The sequence below is a fragment of the Carettochelys insculpta genome, chromosome 1, assembly GCF_033958435.1.
Source record: "Carettochelys insculpta isolate YL-2023 chromosome 1, ASM3395843v1, whole genome shotgun sequence".
Taxonomy (NCBI): domain Eukaryota; kingdom Metazoa; phylum Chordata; order Testudines; family Carettochelyidae; genus Carettochelys; species Carettochelys insculpta.
In genome coordinates, this window is record NC_134137.1 from 153,235,217 (window position 1) to 153,259,430 (window position 24,214).

The 24,214-nt window shown below is 43.0% G+C and overlaps 1 protein-coding gene across 2 annotated transcripts in view; it reads right to left on the reverse strand.

The window, feature by feature from the left end:
• Positions 1-22,796, reverse strand: part of BCLAF3 (BCLAF1 and THRAP3 family member 3) — a 57,345-nt gene extending 34,549 nt beyond the window's left edge. The window contains exons 1-4 of one of the 2 annotated variants that reach the window (XM_074994046.1): positions 22,686-22,796; positions 4,291-4,364; positions 2,350-2,910; positions 1,310-1,975 (exon numbers count right to left, since the gene is read on the reverse strand). In XM_074994046.1, coding sequence (XP_074850147.1) covers positions 1,310-1,975; positions 2,350-2,910; positions 4,291-4,331 — 1,268 coding nt within the window. In that variant the 5' untranslated portion in view covers positions 4,332-4,364; positions 22,686-22,796. Of the gene's footprint in view, positions 1-1,309; positions 1,976-2,331; positions 2,911-4,290; positions 4,365-22,685 lie in introns of both variants that reach the window. The other variant, XM_074994038.1, reaches the window with a different exon arrangement.
• Between the last annotated feature and the right edge of the window lie 1,418 nt (positions 22,797-24,214).

Genomic DNA, 24,214 nt, shown 5'->3' on the forward strand with positions numbered 1-24,214 from the left:
ACGCGCCTTGCCGCCACATGGCGCGTCCAGACGGGGCTCCTTTTTGAAAGGACGCCACCTTCTTCGAAGTCCCCTTATTCCCATGAGCTCATGGGAATAAGGGGACTTCGAAGTAGGCGGGGCCCTTTCGAAAAGGAGCCCCATCTGGACGCGCCGCGCGGCGGCAAGGCGCATCAATTTCGAAGCGCCACTGCTGCCCGCATGCTAATGAAGCGCTGAATATGCATTTCAGCGCTTCATTAGTAAACTTCGAAATGGCCATTTGCATGGCCATTTCGAAGTTTGGGGCATGTGTAGACGTAGCCATAGTGAATAAAGATAGGTATATATGTTCCTTGTTTTAGCAAGTACTTGTTAGTAAAGTACTTGTTAAACAAGGGATGAGTGTCCCATATTTCTGTTGGTGACTTTTCAAGCTTACTCAGAACTGTTGCAGAAATACAGTGAACTCTTTCATATCCAGCATTCTATTATCCAGAACTCTGAAATTACCAGCTTTTTAATCATAAGTAAATTTTAGTTATGTTTTCCATATGCATGGTAGAGTGAAAGTAAATATAAATAAATACAGCATAAGTTTGCAGTGTACATTACTACTGCTGTTGGTAAATAAAGTACTCTGCATACATATTTGTTTGTTTCTTAATAGCTAACCTTGTTTTTCTTTAGCGTTACGCATTGCTAGATGTACCTCTCTATTATCCAGAATATTTGAATATCCAACAATACCCCAGTCCTGCAGCTGCCAGATATGAAAGAGTTTATGTACCATCTGGCCAGCCCAGAGTAAGCGGTTACATTTTGTTCCAGAAATAACTCTTTCAACACATTTTAATTATACAGCCCAGGAATATTTTGTTCCATACGTTTATTAAATTTGAGAGCCCAGGTGATTTGAGAGTATATATGTTTTAAGGCTGTAATTTTCAAAAGAGCCTAATGGAATCAGGTACCCAACTCCCAGTGAAAGTCAATGAAAATCTCATCCTAGATGGTCATTCTGGAAGAAAGGACAAAAACAGATTTTTACCTGATTAAAAGAAGACTACTAACTAAATAAATACATCTCAGTGGGGAGGCTGGTATGGGGGACAGGATCTTTTTTCCTGACACATCCTTAAAATAAGGTATTATTTTCTTTTCAAAGAAGTAAATGGTAACTTTAACAGAGTTAGCAAGTTAACATTGTTTCTAGGAAGAAACAGCCATCTCATTTTGTCCTAGTTACCACCTTAAGATTCTCTGATTTCTCTAACATTCACAAACTAAAACATGAAAGGAAGCAAGAATAGGTAATGAAAACAAATACCTGTACTTATTCATCACTTTCTTCATATCCACTTTGATTGTGAGCAGCTCCTTCTTAGGAGTAAGATCTGACATTTTCACATCTGAAACTGTATGACTTGTGTCACGATGGCTATTGGAAGAATCTATTTTTTCCCTAACATTCCCTTCATTTCTTATTCGTTCCTTCTTTGTATTATTAAAAGGTCTCAGATCAACATCATTTTTGTAAGAGTTAGCACACGCATTACAGCCCTTCTCTGAACTGTATTTAACAGGTACTTCATTATGCCCATCTTCAGTCCGTCTTACTCTTCCACCACTACAATAATCTCTCTCTTTGCTATTCCGAGCACCTTTAAGAGAATTATATTTTTGGTCTTCTTGCTTTATATTTTTCTGATGATAGAGCTCAGAAGTAGATTTTGTCACATCTGTGTGTCTGTGATGTTTGTGACTATAGTCGTATGCTATCTTCGTAACAGAATTCTTTGTGTACTCCTTTTCAGAAGACCGATGAGTTTGGGGACCAAGCTTTCTTTGCTCCTCCTTTATTTGGTAGGGTGGAAAAGAACGATCTTGCTTCCATTTATGATTTCTTGCTATTTCTCCACCTTCATATCTTTCAATTTCTTTAGCCGTTTTAGATGTATGACCATGCTCTCTGTAATCACGATCTTCAGGATACCTGTGTTGACATAAAGCAATTTACACTTGCACTAGAGAAGAAAGTGAGAATTTATGTGCAGAATGTTGTACAGCACAGCCTTATGTGCAGAATGCGTGCGAAGTTAACCCAAAATCCCTCAAGCCAGAGTAAGAAGTGCAGGGGCACTTAAAAGGAAAATACTATCCTTTTATAGTCTAGCCATGTACATGATTTACTTAAAAAAGACAAAATACTTCTCTACCACCAGTTGCCCATAATTAAACTACAAATGGATAAATGCTTTTCAAGGAGGAAATCTTCAACTAAAACGAAAACAGACTTTCACTTGAGGCTTTACACCATATTACCCAGGTTTAATTATTTTATTCCTATACCTCTTCTGCAAAGAGTACCTTGTCGTAAATTCTTCAGAAGCTCTTCTGAGCGATTGACCATATTTATCTTCTTGCAACCTCTGGTGCCTCATTTCATCTTCATGCCATTTTCTTTCAAATTTACATGAAGCTCCTAATGGTCTATGAAAAGACTTCATTCCTTTCCCACCTCCAATGACTCTGAAGTCCTCAGGCATATATCTTTCTTGCATTTTGTGTGGGTAAAAGGATCGGTCATGTTCTTTGTAGGCTATTTCTGAGTATTTGGGTGGAAAGCTGTATCTCCTGTTGCCTTCACCCCTCTCTGGTGAATATGTTCTGTAGGGTTTATTACTATATGTATTCTCTAAAGGAATTCTTTTTAGGTTTGGAGAAGGTGTCCTATGTTCGTAAATTCTCTGGTGGATATTTCCATGTGGTTGAAATCTAGAATTGTTCTCTCCATACTTCCCTTCTTCCACTCTCCAAGACATAGGTTTCTTTAGATCCTTCCTTAATTCCTTATATTCACAGTCATAATTAATATGAGCATGCCTTTGTCTATGGTGTTCTGGGCTTCTAAATGCTGGTGACAAGGACCTACAGAAGAAAAAAAGCGATTCCATTTTAAATATTACAAAAAAAGCTTATACAAATGTGTTAAAATACACTTAATGCAAAAACAACATGCATTATTTATGCAAATTTATGGCTCACATTTAAAGAAGCCAAAATATTCAAAATTATAAAGCCCAGAGCAATTGTATCTCAGCTAAAGCCTACACAAAAACCCTAACTTTTCTCCCCAGTATAAAAGTTTAAAGGGAAAATACTCGATCTTTTAACTGTAAAATTTCAGTTTTTCTCCTCAAGAATTTTCATTTTCTTTTTAATAGATTAGAAAATTTTGGAAAACAGTAAGCAAATGTAAAAAGAACATTCACACTTGTTTACCATTGTGAGTGGAAACATAAGGGTGCGTCTACACGGGCACAAATCTTCGAAATAACCATGCTAAGGGCCATTTCAAAGATTATTAATGAGGCGCTGAATTGAGCATTAGGACGCTGCCGGCCGCGGTGCTTCAAAAGTGCCGCTTACGAAAGCGCGCGGCTTGGCGAGGCTACATGGGGGTCCTTTTCGAAAGGACCCATCCCTTTCAAAATCCCCTTATTCAATTCAGCGCCTCAATAGTAATCCTCGAAATATGGCTATTCTGAAGATTTGTGCCCATGTAGACACAGCCAAAAGGAAGTAGCATGTTAACAAGTGGAGAATAGGCAAACTCCAAACATTCAAAAGCAAAAGATCAATAGTCAAAATGTCAGCTTCCAAAAACTGGGGAAAAAACTGTTTAGAAAGACCACACTGAAGCATGATGTTTCATTTCAAAATTTTCTCCTGAACAAAACAAAACAAAAAACAGCAGCAGCAGCAGCAGCAGCATTGAAATCAAAATTTTCTGCAAGAAAATACTAATTTCAAAAAAAAACCAAAAAACTAAATTTGCCATTAGGAAGCTTTCATAAAGTCAGTGAATTTAAAACAGCTCAAATACCTGCTTTCTTGCACATTAATGTTTTTGCTAGTAATTATATACCTAAATATCTTAAATTGTGCTTCCACGCATTCATTTAAAAAATATGATATATTGTACTTTCACATGTAAATATGGAGTTCATACAATTATTCATATGAACAGTGTCCCGTTAGAAATTCAAGTGACCCTTGTGGTGTATGAAAATATATATTCCACATGTCACAGAACTGGAAGGGACCATCAGAGGTCATCAAGTTCAGTCCCCTGCACTCACAGAAGGACCTATCATGATCCCTGAATGATTTTTGTTTTTTTTTTAAATCTATTTGCCCTAGATCCCTTAATAGCCCCCCTCAAGGGCTGAACTCACAGTCCTAGGTTTAGCAGGCCAATGCTCAAACCACTGAGCTATCCCTTCATATTAAAAGTTAAACCTTTACCTGTGTTTCCACCTTGGTGATCTTGATCTAGATCGAACCATCTTTTAATGTGTCTGTCAATTAGTTTCTAGACCCTACAAGAAAAATTTTATTAGTCTGATTAGAGAGCTGGAACAAATTTTAATTTGCTTGTTACAAGTTCTATATTTAAATCTTGTTCATTCTTATTTAAAAAGTGATTTTTGAGACTGCTAGCCTGAGTGGAAAAAAAAACAGCTATTTTCTTTAAAATTAATTTAAATATTGGGCAATTACTCCTTGAAAGGACTCTGGAGGGGTGGGGGAGTAATGTCACATATGAGCTGAAAGAACAGAATCTTTTCGTGTGCTGAGTGATGCAGTAACAGACAGAGCAGGAGCATTCAGGACATTAGCAAAGTTAATTGTTTTTTCCTCTTTGTAAATTTAAGAGTCTATCATCATATACCAAACTTTTCTTAGTTACTTCAGCAAAAATATATTTTAATAGTTACAGGTCACCTTTTCGTAATTACATTTTGCTTGTTTTAAATAATATAATACACGGGGGAAAAAACAAATTTATATTCCCTTTTTTTTTTTTTAAACTTTTTAATCCACTGGCGACAGAGCCTTTCCCAGAGGTGACTTGCAACTTCTATATTTAGGTTTTTATAACCTGAGTTTTTGACATATTTAAAAACAGAAGACAAATAACAAGAAACATCTTCCTTTTTTAAACAAGTTCAATATAAGATTTACATTTTCCTTCCTAACATCACAAAATTCAATTATGTTTCATAACTTTATTTTCTTCTATCAAGTGAGGCTTTTTGGACAGTATAACAAAAAAATCATCAACATATAATTTCAACTGCAGGAGCAGTTATTAGAGCTGAAGAAATCATTCTGTTCACTACAACTCAGAAGTACAGCTTACTGAATAGTCCAAACAGAGACCACCACCACAAGCATTCAGATACACTAGCAGATAAGCCTTTAAAAAGTGTGTGCTAAGTCAGGAGCTAACTCAGCACCCTGTTATTTTAATACCCATCAGTATGTATTAATTGGGACCTAACTGAAAGGCAGGTGGTTGACAGAGGGTGTCAATTAACTGAGTAGACCTACAGCTCAAGGGCTAATTGAAGGGGAGCAAATCCAGCAGGAGGGATAACGTAAACCGTAGGAAGAAAGTGCAGGGGGGGAGGGAAGCCTGTAGAACATAGGACTACAATGCCACTATTATTGTTCTTGTCCCTAGAAGCAAGCAAGGAAACTGGCTAGGGACTAAGTAAATGTAAACAACACTACCTTCCACCCTATTAGAAGAACAAAATAAAACAGGGTGTTAATAGTGAAAGAGACTGGACATAATATAGGCTGTACCTCTCTCACTCAGCATTTTCGCATTGAGATGGGCCATAGCTACCCATATACCAGTTGGCAATAAACTGAAGCTCTTTACTAAAACTATACTTTAGTGCTATGTTGAATAGAAAGAGAGATGCGATTTTTTGTCAAAACCAATTAAGCTCTGGAAAACCCTTCCATGTGGCATAAAATGAAGAGCTGCCAAAAACCTTGCTGTGGAGCAGAGATAGTGATGCACGCACAACGGCATTTATTTGTATTGAGTACCTCATAAGAGCTCCAAGTTTAAAGTAATTTTGATCACCAACACCAAAGTCATGTGCGTAAGAGCCACAGTGCTAAAACTGCAAGTACATATTAAACAAATTGTTTCATTCATTTTTTTTTAAAGACAAGAGTGCAACATTTTTACTCAGAGGACCAAAAAAGAGAATCCAAGGACTGAGGGTCAATCCAGAAGACAGCCCAAACATGACACAGATTCAAACACTAAAATTCAATTACTCCCCAATTTCATTTTTGCAGAAAAGTTTGAGATCCTATGATCTTTGGCCAGGGACTCTGTATGTACTATTAATAAATGAGGTTGCAGGACAAAACTGGTAGCCTTTTTACAACAGATGAAGTATATGCATGAGCCAGGGATTAACATGTTGTCTCAGACCTAATGTAGCTCCCTTTTTTGAAGGCTCACACTTTGAAGCTCCAGTGCGTCTGATGGAGCTCCAGAAACTCATTCTCTTTCTTTGGCTTCTAGACTTACCCAATGTTCGCTCTAATCTTTTCCATCCATGCGTAGAATAAATTTTGTGCATACCAAGATGGGCAAATACGTACCACCAATAGGAAAAAAAAACCCTAGATGGGGGCACTGTGCTAATCAGCAAGGAAACATTTTAATTCTTCCTGAGCAACCACAAAATTGCACAGCTTAGAGGGAACACTGCTCTTGCCTGGCACCACTTCTTGGAAGAACATCTCAGTGGTCCAGCTGCCCTACTCCAAAGGCCAGTGCCGAACACACAATGACCCCCTAGTAACTTAAGTACATGCTTTCCAGAACTCCACACTAATGGGTTACTCAGGTTACAGTTTAACACTTCAGTGACTGTAATAGCTGAAGCAGATGAACATGAATTTACAGAGGGACTTCTAAACTAATCACTTTACTGTAGGCTGCAAAGTTTTTTTTTTAAAAATCCATACAATAGCAGCTTAGCATTGTCTGATTTTATTTAGTGCTCAACTTGTACTAACTATAGTAAATTAGCTGATTTTAGGTCAGCCTTGACAAACGTTCAAACAGATGCCAAAACAAAAGTGACTGGAGCTAATCTCACCTAAGTCTCTTGAAAATGAGACAATAGTCGCTTAAACTACTTGGCTGATTTACCGATCCATCCTCATAATGCTTGACCCCAAAATTTCAATATTGTTCAATTTTTTTTCCTTCATATAGATGAGCAGCCTTTAACTCAGTGTTTCATTGAGCTAATGCATTCAGAAGATTTATTTAAATGTGTTAAGAGATCATAGTAAGTTTTGGCTTAGTGTATTTTGCATTAACTTCAGATTAATTATAAACATATTTTTTAATAATCAAAATTCAAAAAATTAGTTTGAAGTTTTTTAAAAAGTCATCAATGGTTATCCACCCTGCTTTATTTTAGGTCACCAATGGTTACCCATCCTGCATTATTTTAAAAAACAGGATACACCAATACATGCAAAATAAGAAATATCTGTATGCAATTCCCTGCCTCAGTTCCCTAGCCATTCTTGAGCATTCTTTGTAATTTGGTGTACACATAACATTTGAGGCTTCCAGAGCCCCTATCCTAGGTCTCACTCCTCCAGCTCCTCTTCTGAAACAAGGGCCATGTCTACACTAGTCCAAAACTTTGAAATGGCCATGTAAATGGCCATTTCGAAGTTTACTAATGAAGCACTGAAATACCTGTTCAGCGCCTCATTAGAATGCCGGCAGCTGCAGCACTTCAAAATTGACATGGCTCGTCCAGACGGGGCTCCTTTTCGAAAGGACCCCAGCAACTTCAACATCCCCTTGTCTGTAACAGCACATAGGATAGTGTAGACGTACCCAAGGAGTAGCCTGTTTCGACTTCTGCAATCCATTTCCTCTCGCTTCAGCTTGTCGGACAGTCAAGGTCTCTCTATCCCAGCCAGAATGCACAGCCTTTATGCTTCTAACCCTCCCAGTCTCTGCAGTTTTGAAAGCTAATGCTGGTTCCCTTCCCCCGCCCACACCCCCTCTTCCCATTCTCCACTCTTCTGCGGACAAGCTAAAGAGAGCAGTTTTTACCAAGGTGGCAGCCACCCTGCTGTTTTATTAGGGCAAGGCCAAGTCAGCTAATGGTCCTCAATAACCAGCCTACTCAGTCCCCTCCCTCCTTCCCATAAACAGTATGATGCAAACAATAAAAATCACTAGCTGGGCATAAACATACAGCATTCATAATACCAGACAAATCTGTAGTTGTACACAGGCTGTGCCACATGCCAAAGTTCCACCCCAAAGATAGAAGCAGGAGGAAGACCTACTGTAGGGGTTACAAATTTTACCAAGCTACAAAAAAGTGAAGTGCAACAGTGGATTTGTGACAACAAATGTAAAAACATTTTCTACAATGTTTTAATTTCTGGGAACATCTTTAGAAAGTATAAGCAGCAGAAACTTATCTGACTAAGCTTACTGGGTAACTGCTACAATTTTAGCAGATTTTCCCAAAAACTCACCCTCTCAGTAATATTACTTAGGCCAGTGGCACATCATGTTTGCCACAAAAAAGAATACAGTGGCAACCTACATGAATCAATGGGCTAAAAACGTAAATAATGATTATATATTTTAAACCCAAGATAAATGTAGTTTTTGGTGGAGGAAACACTAAGGCTAAGTCTAAGCTATGAAATACAGTCAAATTTCAGAAAGTTAACTTTAACACTAGATTTTAGAATGTCAAATTTGACTTTCCACAAATGTTCAGAAAGTTGACATAGCGCGCTTCCATTGCCTTCCCTACATTTGACTGCATCAGCAGTGCATTGTGGGTACCTATCCCACAGTACCTGCTGTCCTGTTACATTCTGGGGTTTTGTGCCAGTGGCTTGTGGGAAAAAATGCACCACAAGTGCTTGGGAGCATCTGATGTCATCACCCCAGAATGCAAAGCACCCAACCCCACTCCCACTGGAAAACAAATGGATGGCCCAAGTGATTTTGCACCATTTTTCAGGAGGTTTCCCCAAAGCCTGCCCCAGCTCACACCACTGCATGGAGCTAACATGGATCCTCAACAGATTAGAACCACTGCACAGTATGTTATGGCCACTTCCCAAAGTGATGTGGAATATTTATTTGGACAAAGTCAGTGGGAGGATGAGTTGGCTGAGGAGAAAGAGGATGATTCAGATGATGAAACTGAAGAACTGGAGACCAAGAATGCAGAGTTGCTGGCTGCCCTGGATGCATTGCCTACAGTGGAGCGCCGTTCCTGGAGACATGACACCAGAACACACTCATGGGATCACATCCTTTTGGAGGTCTGGGACATGCAGCACTGACTGCATAACTGCTGCACGTGTAAAGTCACTTTCATGAAACTTTGTGATTGGCTGTCCCCCACCTAAAAGAACAGCAATACCAAAATGAGACCTGCTTTGACAGTTCACAAGTGAGTGGCAATTGCTCTGTGTAAGTTTGCAATGCCCAACAGCTACTGATCTGTGTGAATTCAATTTAGGGTGGGAACATTTACAGTGGGGGGCCATGGTGATGGTGGTATCCAATGCAATCTGTCACCATCTGATGCAGAAGACTGTGACTCTGGGAAATGTCCAGTACATTATGGAAGGTTTCGCTGCCAAGGGGTTTCCTAACTTCTGTGAGGCACTAGATGGAACACATCCCCATCGTGACCCCGCACCACCTGGCATCAGAACACAAACCACAAGCAGAACTTCTCCATGGTGTTGCAGGCACTAGGGGATCACAAAGGTCATTTCACCCACATCTTTGTGGGATGGTCAGGAAAGGTGCATGACACACACATCTTTAGAAATTAAGGTCTGTACAGAAAGCTCCTGGATGGGACTTTCTTCCCAGACCAGAAAAATCAAGACTGGCACTGTGGAGATACCCATAGCAATACCTTGCTTACCCTCTGCTCCCTTGGCACATGAAGCCTTACACAGGCAACCTGGACTGCAGCCAGAAGTCCTTCAACTACAGGCTGACAAAGAGCAGAATGGTGGTGGAATGTGTCTTTGGCCATTTAAAAGCCAGATTCAATCGTCTTTTGATCCATTTTCACCTCTCCCACACCAACATCCATACCGCGGTTGCAGTGTGCTGTATTCGCCATAATGTATGTGAATCATAGAATGCCAGGACTAGAAGGGACCTTAAGAGGTCAGAGTCCAGGCCCCTGCCCTCACGGCAGGACTAAGTACTGTCTAGACCATCCCTTATAGACATCTATCTAACCTGTTCTTAAATATCTCCAGAGATGGAGAGTCCACAACCTCCTTACACAATTTATTCCACTGTTTGACCACCCTGAGAGGTAGAAACTTTTTCCTAATGTCCAACTAAATCTCCGTTGCTGCGGTTTAAGCCCATTGCTTCTTGTGCTAGCCTCAGAGGCCAAAAAGAACAAGTTTTCTCCCTCCTCCTTATGACACCCTTTTAGATACCTGAAAACCACTATCACATCCCCCCTTAATCTTCTTTTTTCCAAACTAAACAAGCCCAAGTCTTTCAGCCTTTCTTCATAGGTCATGTTCTCTAGACCTCTGATTATTCTTGGTGCTCTTTTCTGGACCCTTTCCAATTTCTCCACATCTTTCTGACATGCAGTGCCCAGAACTGGACACAATACTCCAGCTGAAGCCTAACCAGCACAGAGTAGAGCAGAAGAATGACTTCTCATGTCTTGTTCACAACACACCTGTTAACGCATGTTTGCTTTTTTTTTTTTTTTTTTTTTTTTTTTTTTTTACAACAGCATTACACTATTGACTCATATTTAACTTGTGGTCCACTAGAACCCCTAGGATCCTTTTCTGCCATACTCGTTCCTAGACAGTCGCTTCCCATTCTGTATGTGTGAAAACTGATTGTTCCTAACTAAGTGGAGCACTTTACATTTGTTTTTATTAAACTTCATCCTGTTTACTTCAGACCATTTCTCCAATTTGTCCAGATCATTTTGAATTTTGACCCTATCCTCCAAAGCAGTTGCAACCCCTCCTAGCTTGGTGGTATCTGCAAATTTAATAAACATACTTTCTATACCGTTGATGAAGATATTGAACAGAACTGATTCCAAGACAGACCTCTGCAGAACCCCACTTGTTGTACCTTTCCAGCAGGATTGAGAACCATTAATAACTACTCTCTGAGTATGGTTATCCAGCCGGTTTTGCACCCACCTATAGTAGCCCCGTTCAAGCTGTATTTGTCTAGTTTATTGATAAGAATATCATGAGAGACCGTATCAAACGCCTTACAAAGGGGTATAATTTCATGTCAGCCTGGGTTGCAGAGGCAGATGCCATGAACAGGGCTTATGCACAGCCAGACAAAAAGACATTCAGCAATGCACATGCAGAAGCAATAGCAATCAGGTAGGCTTTGAAAAATAGCCTTATGAATGAGCAGACAGCTACACGAAACTGCTGCGTTTAACTACTGTGACACCAAGCCCACCTCCCACAATGATGCATGAGTGACCTTTATGAAAGTCCTTCCAAGTGCACTCCATCCCATGTGAACCAATGAATGACACTGTGGTTTTCACAAAAACATTCTTTTCATGGGGTGAAGGGGTTAAAGAGGTAAGAAAAATAAGGGACTCCTGGTGTCATGTGGTGGAATGTGCACCTTTTGTAATGTGGAAAGGTCTTGGGCATGGAGCGAGACACTGTCCTTGCCCCTCTTTCCTCCCCGAGTTCAGGGACCCCAACTGCAGGGATGGTCGAGCCACATCAAGGGTAGGGTGGGTACCAGGGTGTGGAGTCTGCACAGCAAATGCTACAGCGGTAGTCCCTCTAGAACTCCAACATGGAATGCAAGATCTTGGTTTGCTCCCTGACAGCTGTCAGGAGCTCTATCAAGTCCTCTGTCCTGTACTCGAGCATGCTCTGTCGCCACTGCAGTATCCACTTTTGGTTAGCAGTGACTCTTGCTCTCTCCCAGTCAGCCTTCTCTAGCTGCTGCACGAAAAGGTCCTGTTTAGATCTTTTCTATCTCCTCATCATAGCAGCCTTGTCTCCCCCACTGATGCCGCCTGCTGAAGACAGTAGTCAAAATTTAAATACAATTTTTAAATTTGTCACAAAGCGCTCACCTATAGAATGAATGGTTCTCTGACAAACACTGCAACTTGTTTCCCAAGGCTGTTCTTGGCTTCTTAAGGATGACAGCGAATCAACCTCCTCAGAAGAGAAGCTATTACTTACCCAGACCATTTCACTGTGGACTTGGTAAGAGCTTGGCAGCTTATGAATGGGAAGGAGGGGTTTTAAGCAGAGCCCTCAAACCATACACTTAAAGCAGGGAAAGCCCACACTGGACATGCTGATATCCAGGAGCAGGGTCTGCACACCTCAGCAGCCGCATGGCGGTGGGGAAGGGTCAATCCCGGCAGCCATATGGCAGGCTGGGGGAGGGGTTATCATCCCTATAAACTGTAAAGGATGGGGGAAAAAAGTTTCTTGGCAACTCCTCATCAATCCTGTACAGGAAAAAAGCCTTTAAAGCAGTGGAAGCACAGGCTGGACATGCTGGTGTCTCAGAGCAGGGTCCACAGAGCCTGGCAGCTATGTAGCAGGGGGAGGAACCAATCCCACAAGCCACATGGCAGGCTGGTGCGGGAGAGAGGGAGGTCATGCCTGTAACACCATACGGTATGGAAAAATAGCTTCTCAGTGGCTCCTCCTCAGTCCTGTGCAGGCAAAAAGCCAGCAGCATGGTGGGAGAGGAGAAGGCCAGAAAAGCCTGCCAGCCACATGGGCGGGGGGGGGGGGGGGGGGGGGGGAGGAGGAGGAGGAGAGACAGAGCCCACCAGCCATGTGGTGTGGCAGGACTGTCCCGGGAAATTAAAGTGGCCAGGGAACAGGGCAAAAAACTCCAATAAAAATTCCCATGCTACTTCTAGGTTACAAAAAGAGACATCAGCCTCTTAAGAGCAACAGAGTGAAAAAGAAGACATGCTCCTAGTGTGCGAGGACTGGGCTGGAAAATTTGCCAGAATGCTGTGTGGTACCATACCACCAGATTACTTACTGGTTGCCTGGTGTGGCAAGGTGTGTTATCATGGAAGCCGCATTAAGTCAGGCCTCCCCAAGAACCTCGTGCAAAAAATAAAAAGAGTACCTGGCTGAGACCTTTATGGGGATCTCCAAAAAAGATAAACACTTCACCCCCAGAAATATTAATAAGCTGTTCTAAGGGACATAGATCCACTGTGCCTGAGTCCATACCCACTTACAGAAGTTTAAAAAATGTGCTCCACAAAAGTAAACCTATACCTAAACCTAGCCACTACCCACTTGTAGCATTCTAAAAAAATACTCACCAGAAGAGCCTTCTGCACCATTGCTGGAAAATGGAACTTCAGGTGTCGATGAGGGGAGCTGGATCAAGGCTGACAAAGAGCTCTGGGATAGCAGCATCAGCTTCATCGAGCACCTGCTGATGACTATCAACATCCTCTTCATCATCGGCCTCTGCCTCCTGCTCCCCCACCCTTGGCTCCCATTGGAGTGCTGAGTACAGCCTCCTGAAGAGTCCCAGTTAAGATAGGGGACTGTAGTTGGGTACCTTCCTAGAATGACAGCCAGATGGCTCGATGCACTGACATCTTGGTAGATGACCAACATCACCCATTGGCTTCTTGGACTTTACGATAGTTCTGCAGGAGCTCCTTTACTTTTACCCAGCACTGCTGAGTGTTCTGGGAGTAACCCTTTGCAATCATCCCCCACAAAAGCTCTTCGTAAGTGTCTGGATTTTGCTTGCTGACTTGCAATTTGCTCAGCACGGATTCCTCTCCCCAAACAGAAATGAGATCCAGGATCTCATTACGGCTCCATGCTGGAGCTCTCTTGCAACCCTGAGAATTCATCAGAAGAACCCTGAGTACTCATGATGGCAAGATAGCTAGATGCGATGCCAGGGATGGCTCCTGAGATGCGCTATCCACACTGGTCAGAAAGAAAATAAATTCAAATTCCTGGGCTTCCTGTTACCTACTTCTTGCGCACCTGGTCAGCAGCAGAGGTGAAAGCAGACAGAATGGACTCCTGTGGGGCATTGTGAGATACTTGTGGGACAATTGTGGAGGCCAATAAAACCAATTTAAAGAAACGCTGTTTCCACACTAGCATTAATCTCACCTTTTAAATTCGAACTTGGTGTTACACCGCATCAGATGGTTGATGCAAGAATGTCAACCTTATTGCTCCTTAAAAATCAACCTAGTGGTATTCACAGAGAACACAGTTTGATAATAAAATTGAGCTAACTGCCTTAAAATTGACTTTATGCTGTAGTATAGACATAGCCTAAGGCCATAGGTACACCTCACATATTATAGGTCTTTTCCAAGTCTATCTTTTCTAGTATTAACAACAAATGATATCACGACACTTCAGTGAAGAGCACCAGAGAAATCCTAGTTAGTACACTTAAAGATGAAGTGAGGCAGTTAACATCTCTCAGAATCTGAGACAGTCTGCAGACTCAATAAGACAACAATCAGCTCATATTCAGGAAGTTTATTTCACTACAAAAATCACTAGCTTAAAATAATAATAATAATAATAATAATAATAATAATGTGAGAGGTTTGTAGGCCCTTCCACCCCAATTCAGTACACTTTGAAGATGTAAGGCCTTGGAGGAGGATCTACAAAGGGAGAGAGACCACATGACTTTTTCCATGGGTGTGACAGAGCATACAACTTGAGCTTTCAATGTGGGAGAGATTTTTACCAAGAGCCAGGAACTGGGAAAAACAACTACTAGCAAGCTTACCTTTCTTCATTTTGATTTTGGACTTTAGGTATCCCAAAAGTTCCTCCCCTTTCATGTGACCTAGGTCAAAGGCTAAAGTCACTTCCACTTAGATTATGGTTTCCCAAACTGGGGGGCATGAAGAAATTCCAGGGGAGGTGCGAGGCGACACTGTCCCCACCCCCACATCATTCCCTCCACCTGAAGAAAGGTCCAGCCTTCGCTTCCAGCTCTCAGCCCCTGCCATTTTATGTGGGTGACCCTGCCGCAGGCAGCCAGCAAATTCCCACATGGAGCTGGCTGCTTTCTGCAAGTGAGAATGAGTGTGGGGGGTATGAAGTTAGATGGGGGATGGGGGTGCATAGCTTTGTGGGAGGGTGGGGGAGGGGCTCGTGTGGGTGACTGGCAGGGCTTGCGGGGCTCAGGCAGCCGGCCAGCTTGCCTAACTTGTGGGGCTCAGGCAGCTGGCCCCAGCAGATCAGGGCTTGGGCGGCTCAGGCTGGTGGGCAGGTGGCTAGCCTGGGACAGCTGGCCCTAGCAGCGTTGGGCTCAGGTAGCTTGAGATGGCTGGTGGGCAGCTGGCCCTGGCAGCACAGGGCTTGAGCAGGCGGGCAGCTGGCCCATTGCTGGGGTGGGTGGCTGGTCCTGGGCAGCTGGCAGGCAGGTGCATGGGGAGTTCTGGTAGTGCAGGTCTCAGGCGGGCAGCTGCCATGGGCAGCTCTGGAGGCTGGCATGGGGCTCAGGCAACTGGCCAGCTGGGGCTGCACCAGGCAACCACAAGAGGCCAAGAAAAATTATTTGTGCTTATTTTTAATTTTAAATAACTTTTATATGAAGCTTTTGTTTGTGTTTATTTCAAATGACAATTTTTTTTTTTTTGTTACGGGGGGGGTTGGATGATGGTAAAGAGAAGGTGGGGGGGGGCATGAGGGTTTCTCAAAAATCAAAAGGGGCGTGATGCCAAAAAGTCTGGGAACCACTGATTTAGACGATGTTGGAGTCTGGGAACCACTGATTTAGATGATGTTGGAGGCTGCATGGAGCAGCAAAAGACCAAGAGGGACACAAAGTCAAACCCACTGTTGCACAGCACCATGCTGTAACATAACAGACAACATAGCCCCAAAATGAAAGCTTGAGCTCTGGGGGAATTAAGACGCATTCCCAGGCCACGCTAAGCCCTCAGACTGTCAAATACTCATCTTTCAGTGCCTTGCAATTTCGTGATTTCAATAGCTCCCCAGTCTTCTGGAGTATCTTTCAGGAGAAATAAAACATGATTTTTCTACCAAAAACTAGGGAAAGGTGCTAGTTCTTCATCTCATAAAAGCCTTTTGGGACTTTTAGACTTCATAGACAAACAAAACTAAGCCAAAGCTCCTCTTCTACCCCTTTCTTTTGTTGGTTAGTGTCATGGACAAGAAAAAAAATCACTGATACAATCTTAACACAATCTTGTCAAGAATTCTCTAACAGCTGAATGCTATACACCAATACTATGAAAAAAAACTTGAGGTAATTGTTTTTAATAATCACAAATTGAGAGGAAATTAAAATTTCCATCTCCAACATTCACATTTTCAAGAATCACTAAAAGTATATTCAGGAATACCATATATTTATGCTGTCTTTTAACTGTGTCAAGAGATCTTTTTAATAACCTGAAAATCTAAAGGAATCCTGCACCTGTTAAAACATGGATAACTTTCTAAGGACAAGTCCAAAAACCAGAAAGGCTAGGACACAAAATGAGTTACAATAACAAAAGACATAAAAAAGGCAATAAGAAAAAATTCTACAAGTATATGAAAAGAAACAAGAAGATGAAAGAATGTTTAAGTTCACTAACAGGGAAGGATAGCTAACAACAGAAGATAAGGCTAGTGGAGCTGTTCACTTATTTTACTTCAGCCTTCATTAAAAAAAAAGATTAATTGTGACAACACACTTAACATAATTAATACTAACAACAAGGGGGGAAGAACTCAAGCCAAACAGAAAAGAAACAGGTTAAGGATTATTTAGGTAATTTAAATGTTAACACCTTTAGGATAACTGGGTTATAAGGAACAGGCAACATGGATTTCCCAAAGACAAATCACGGCGAACTAACCTAATTTTCTTCTTTAAGAGGATTACTGGCCTACTGTATGGGGGGAAAGTAGTAGATGGGACACATCCTGGTTTAAGTAAAACCCTTGACATAGTCCCACATGACATTTTCATGGGAAAACCAGGGAAACATACTTTAGAGGAAATTACTATGAGATGGAGGCAAAAGAAGTTAAAAGACTATTCAGAGTAGTTCTAAATGGTCATTGTCAAATTGGGAAGGGAGAGTTAGTGGGGGTCCTGCAAAGATCTATTGACAGAAAATATATTTATTAAGGACCTAGATAATGAAGTGGATTGTATGCTTTTAAAATTTGCAAGTTACATCAAGTTGGGAGAGGTTTCTACTACTTCAGAGGACCAGATGAGAATTCAAACAATTCTGACAAACAGGAGAACTCTTCTGATTTCAACAATATCCAATAAACACAACTGAAAAGTTTGTTGCATAGCAAGGAAATAAAAAAAAAAAAAAAAAAAAAATCAAAGCACCAGCTAAAAATGGGGAATAACTGGCTAGACAGCAGTACCGAGAAAAGGACATGGGGGTGTTAGAGTGGATGAAGAGACTGACTCAGCAGTGTCAAGTAGTTGCAAAAAAGAGATATTCCAAGGTGAGCTAACAAGTGTCACATGCATAAAAAAACAAAAGCACAGAAGATAAATATTCCAATTTAACACACCATAAAGAAGAAATATCAAACCTATTTTTAAATTAATGTGCTGGTGAGACTTCAGATTGAGTACTGTATCCAGTTTTGGGCGCCATGCTAAGGAAGAGGCAAACAAACTGGAGAATAAGAGGGCAGCAACAAAAATGACAAAAGGTTTAGAAAGCCATAAGAAAAGGTTAAAACAATTGGACATGTTTAATTTTGTTAAAAGAAGACTAAAGGGGAGACATTATAACAGTCTTAAAAATGTTAAGAGCTTTAATAGAGAGTAAGGTGACCAACAGTTATCCATGCGCACTGAGGACAGGACAAGCAATAACTGGCTAAATCTGCAAAAAAAGGTTATTTACTATACTTTCCCCTTCCTCTGAAATTGTTAAAATATAGTTCCAACTGTAATAACTGTTTTAATTATGTCACCACCTTGCTTTAGAATAATCCAAGGACAAATATCTCCTTTAGGCACCAGACAGGGGTATATAAGGGTTAGTCCCAGCTCAAAGTGCACATAACTGTTTTTATAGCAAAACTGGACCAAAATTAATCCTGCCTCAGTTTATCACAGGCATAAAGCAAACTGACTTGATCATACATAGTAATGTAGAGGCAATAATACCAGAGGTTTTTTTTTGCTGGAGGCAGATTTGGAGGAGGACTACTTAGGAAAGACAGCTGGTTCATCAGGACTCTAAGGGCGTGTCTCAAAAAACTAAATAAATTACTTTTGGCTGATCTCTTCCCACCCTCACACTTTTAGAAGAAAACATTGTAAAACTATGCAAGGAAAATCCAATTAGGACATTCAAGCAGGCAACAAATTTAAGCTTCTTATACTTGCCTTCCAGGGCCCCCAAAACTCTGTCCCAGCCTTTCTGATCTCCAAACCTCAGTGGTGCTTAGATTCTCCCTTTGTATGCTTCGCCAACTGACATTCTGTGCCTTCTTCTATACTCACCCTTATGCATGGACGAGCAGAACCCTACAGATGTACGGATTTCTGCTTTACATCCACGGGTATCTGCATTTCCTAATGACTACAAATCATTTTTGCACCACCCCGACCCAGATTCCAATTTTGCATCCACATAGTGCTTCCAGCACACTATGCAAACACCCACCCAAAAGATGCAAGGAAGAATAGAGTCCTACAAGTGTAAGGGAGAGAAAATAATTATGACAGGGACTCTCTCCTCTAGCTCTCCTTTCACTTCCTGTCTCACTTGCTGATCTTTTTATATGACATGGGTAAAATTTTCATGCGTTCTGATGTGACAAAGGGGCAAATACCCCATTTTCTCAGCACCCAACCTCCATCCCAGACCCTGCACACCCTCTATAGGTAAGTGCAGCCCTTGACCACTTATCAAAATCTTGGAGCGGCTGCCTATCAAAAATTATGGCCCACCCCCATTTTAAACACTATGTTGAGTAAGTCAATTTTTACCGCCCTTCAAGAGCTATCCCACCCTGTAATGTCCCAAACTGACAATATAATCAATAAAAGCCATGTACACACATCAGAGCAAGTGAATACAGTAGGGTCTCGACATTCGTGAGTGCCACATTCCCGAATTCAATTATTTGCGAGTGGCCTCACTTCCTGGAGGCTCTGGGGTGGGGCGCGCCCGTGGCTGCCGCCATTTCCCCAGGGATCTGAGCTCCCTCCTCTCCTCATTTGCAAAAATAAACATTCGTCAGAGTTCTGAACCCTATGTTGAGACCCTGCTGTAATTGTCTGTATGTGAATATAAATTAAATAGACAAAATGCTCTCATGGACTTTTGAGAATGGCACTTAGCCTTCTACCTCAATTCAGTGGTTTTGGAAATATTACCCAGTAGCCATGGTAGGCAAAAAAATGTTTCCATAAATTTGCCTAATCTACACCAAAGCTAGTGCAACCTTAAAGGTATATTTAATTTACACTTATTTCAGTTTAAACTGTGCAAGTTCAAGTAGCTGTCCTTATGCTGATTTCATTTAATCCCATAACAGTACGCTAAACAGAAACACCCAAACCAGCTTAACAGTTGCTAGACACAAAACTTGCACCTGTTAAATGAAGTTAATGGAAATACACCACTTCAGTTAAGCTGTATAAGTTTGTGTGTTGAAAATCCTCAATTTCTTGCGGTAGAGGGGCTTGGAACAGGTCCCGTATGAGGAGAGGCTAAAAAGATTGAGACTTGTCGGTTTAGAAAAGAGGAGAATGAGGGGGGACATGGCAGAGGTATAAAATTACGACAGGTGTGGAGAGGGTGAATAAGAAGTTATTTACTTGTGCCCATAATACAAGAACTAGAGGACACCAAATGAAATTAATGGGTAGCAGGTTTAAAACTAATAAAATAAAGTTCTTCATGCCACACATAGTTAATCTGAGGAACTCCTTGCCAGAGGAGACTGTGAAAGCTAGGACTATAACGGAATTTAAGAAAGAGCTAGATAAATTCATGGAGGTTAGGTCCATAAAAGGCTATTAGCCAAGGGTAGGAATGGTGTCCCTGGCCTCTGATTGTCAGAGGCTGCAGATGGATGGCAGGAGACAAGCTGCTTGATCATTGTCTTCGGTCTACCCCCTCTGGAGCACCTGGCACTGGCCACTGTCGACAGATAGGCTACTGGGCTGGATGGACCTTTGTTCTGACCCAGTATGGCCATTCTTATGTAGAGTGTTTTGATACCTCTTGTTTAGTTCAGAGCAAAATAGCAATAAATTCAGTTCTGCTGCATCACCTATACCAGGGGTCTGCAACCTGTAGCTCCAGAGCCACATGTAGCTTTTTAAGGACTTGTGTGGCTCCTGACACTATAAATGCAAAATATCAAAAATGATCAGGAGGGCTTTTTTTTAAATTGATGAACATCCTGCAGTAATCATCCATTGCATTACAAATCATGGTGTGCACGCTGGTCTTAAAATAGGGATTACAAAAAAGAATAATTGGACATTTTTTGTTGAGGCCATCTCTTATTCCTGTGAATTCTGGCTCTTGAGTTAAGTTTTCTACTGAATTTACATTAAAAAAAAAAAAAAAGACTCCTCTTGTTATTTTGGTTGCCAACCCCAAGCTAGAGAGAGTTCACAATGGAAAAAAAAATAATCTAATGGAACAATCAAGAACTATGAGTAACCTCATGATTATGGACATACCAAATTCAGGGCCATGACAACTGTGCCACAGACTATGAAATGTGGTCTTTTACGTGCTTTTCTACCCTATACTATACAGATTTCATACAGTAGACCAGCATTTCTCAAACTGGGGGTTTGGACCCAAAAGGGAGCTGCAGGGTAAGGGTGTTCAGAAGATTATTTTAAGGGCTGAAGTACTGCCACCCAGACCTCTGTGATGCCTCCAGAGCCAGGCGATGAAAGAGTGACAGCTGCTGACTGAGAGCCTAGTTCTGGAGGCAGCAGTGCAGAAAGGTAGCAATACTATACCATCCTTACTTCTGAACCGCTATTGCCTTCAGAACTGGTTGCCCAATCCTGGATAATAAGTTTGTGACCCTCCCTCAATTCCTTCTTATTGTAGGGGCCCTACAATTACAACACTCTAAAATTTCAGAGTCATATAAATGAAAAGTCGTTCTGTGGCACCTCATAGACTAACAGATATTTTGAAGCATAAGCTTTCATGGACAAAGACCCTCTTCCTCAGATGCATAAGTGGGGGGGTGGGGCATTTTCAGAGGAGGATTCAAAAAGGGAGTCTCAGTCAAGGTGAGGGCCAGATTTCACAAGGTCAGTTCAGTCAGTCAGGATGCAGCCCATTATCAGTAGTTAATGTGGAGGTGTAAACGTCAAGAGTGGAAAAACTGCTTTTATAAGGGGCCAACCACTTCCACCCAGTCTCTCTTCAATCCTTGGTTAATGGAATCAAATTTGCAAATGAATTGCAGCTCTGAGGTCTCTCTTTGGAGTTTAACTTTTGAAGTTTTTTTTTTTTGTTGAGGACTGATACTTTTAAATCTGTTACTGAGTGTCCAGGGAGATTGAAGTGTTCTCCTACAGGTTTTTGTATGTTACCATTCCTGATGTCAGATTTACATCCATTTATTCTTTTAGGAAGAGATTGTCAAGTTTGGCCAATGTAAATTGCAGTGGGGCATTGCTGGCACATGATGGCCTATATTATATTAGTAGATGTGCAGTAGGTGAAAGAGCCCGGATGGCATGGTTGATGTGGTTAGGTCCTGTGATGACATCTAATGAAGCAGGTCTTTACCCACAAACACTTATGCTCCAAAATATCTGTTAATCTGTAAGATGCCACAGGCCTTCTTGGTTTTGAAGATACAGACTAACTTGATTACCTCTCTGATAAATGAAATCATGGAACATATAACTTTTTAAAATATTGTGACTATGAAATTGACCAAAATGGATGGCGATTTTAGCATGGCCCCAGTCAACATATTATATCATATCATACAATAATTCTTGCCCTATGCTTGCCTTGACCCTAACAAGCCTGTACAAATCTTACCATGTAATCTCCAAGATAACTGTAAAACAGCCTCTATTTTAGGATGTCTGTACCTATCACCACGGAATGAGCTCCTCCCGATTAATAGATTACCACAGGCCAAGTTTCTATTGGCCTTTTGCAGAGTCTGCAACTTTTCTTGGTGCAGATTTTCAGCCAGCCTAAGAGAAGGATTTCAGAGGGTGGGGAAGAGTTATGGGCTTGATAGGTATTTTCCTCTTACCCAGCTTGCCATGCCAAGAAGGGCTTTATTCCTTTTTGCTACAAGGCGAGAACAAGACTTCCCACAAAACACCAAGCGGACAGACTGTTGTTTGGCCGTAGCCCTGGCCAAGGCAGGGGGCGTTTCTCGGTCAGCGAGGTTCGCGCGGCAGGCTCCGTACGGGCGGGGCGCACCTGGGACACTCAAAGCGCAGGCAGCCCAATGCCTGGGAGGGAGGGGGCGGGGCGGGGGCTGCTAGCCCCGGGCTGCAGGCAGCCGAGCAGGCCCCGCGCTTCGCCACATCCCCGCGGCGCCTCCCGAGTCCCGCCGCGGCCGCCCCCACTGGCCCAGCAGAGCCTCCCACCCCTCACGGGCCAGGCCCGGCTGCGGCAGGTGCCCCCACCCCACCCCGACTGGGGCTGCGAGACCAAACCAGGCCAGGCCAGGCCAGGCCCGGCCCAGCCACGGACGGACACACCCACCCACTTCCCACCCCGCCAGCGGGAGGTCCCAGCGCGGGCCCCTCTCGCGGGGACACTCACCTGCGGCGCCGCCGTCCACCGCGCAGCCAGCCGGGCCCAGCGCACCGTGACAAACCACTGCCCGTCCCAACGGGCCGCCGCCGCTGCCGCCGCCGCCGCCCCTAGGCTGCCTGTGCGCATGCGCCCGGGAACGGAGCAGGCTCAGGGCCTCCCGCGAAGCTGCTGCCCGCCCTCTGCCGGCGGGGGTCTGTGCAGGGGGCGGGACACAGAGCTGGGGGCGGGGCCAGGAGGAGGAAGAGGCTGGGATTGGGCGCGAGGTAGCGGACGGGGGCGGGGCAAAGGGGTGCGTCTCAGCCCCCGCTTCCCCGGGGCGGGGCTGCGAAGGGCGAGCCCATCCCAGCAGTGAGACTCGGCTGCGCGTCCCGCTTCCCCCACCCCGCCCCCCGCCAGCACGTGCCGCGCTGCCCGAGGAGCCCGGAGTGAGGCAGCGTGTCACGTGCAGCTCCCTCGCCCAACCAGGCGCGATTGGGGGTTAAAGGGTTTTGCTCAGGTGTGAGTGCTGAGATTTGCTGCAGCGCTCTTCGCCGCGATGTCTGTTTGCACTGCGTGCACCGGCCCCCCCCTTTCCCTCGGCAGCCTCCGCGTCTAGCCTTGCAAGGGCTCCTTTTGGAAAGGTCGTTTGAGTAGTTTATGAACTTCCTCATGTGCCCTCACCCTGGTGCAGAAGGGGGGCCTCGCCCTCGTATTTGACTTATCTGTTAATAGCAAATAATCACTGGAAATAGTAGTAGTTGGAATGGCTTCAGCAATCCCAGCTACCCCTGGTTGCAGGCAGTGCTTCCTGGTCACATTGCAACATTGGTTTTAATTTTGTCCCTTTTTAATATACAAGTTAGTCTTAGGCTCATGCAACTTTCAAGGCTGCCTAATTTCCTGGTCTGATATCAAAGCTTCCCAAATACTTACCCTTTAAAAATCTGGCTGATGGAGAAAGCACGTAGAAGCTTTTGAAAATACCACTAGTTAACCTAAACAAATTATAAAATCTGGACCAAATCAGCAGGGCTATTACACACTCTTTGTCCCACATGTCCTCTAATGCTGGGCCTGAGTTGATGTCATGATGTCTGATGCTGTAGTCAGCAGTGAGGTTCTCTCTTCAGTACTATGCTCCACCCCAAAGATGCTTCTCCTACCAGGAATACCACTCAAGGGCTACGTCTACATGTGAAGCCTACATCGAAGTAGCCTATTTCAATGTGGCGACATCGAAATAGGCTATTTCGATGAATAGCGTCTACACGTCCTCCAGGGCTGGCAACGTCGATGTTGAACATCGACGTTGCGCAGCACCACATCGAAATAGGCGCTGCGAGGGAACGTCTACATCCCAAAGTAGCACACATCGAAATAAGGGTGCCAGGAACAGCTGCAGACAGGGTCACAGGGCAGACCCAACAGCAAGCCGCTCCCTTAAAGGGCCCCTCCCAGACACAGTTGCACTAAACAACACAAGATCCACAGAGCCGACAACTGGTTGCAGACCCTGTGCATGCAGCATGGATCCCCAGCTGCCACAGCAGCAGCCA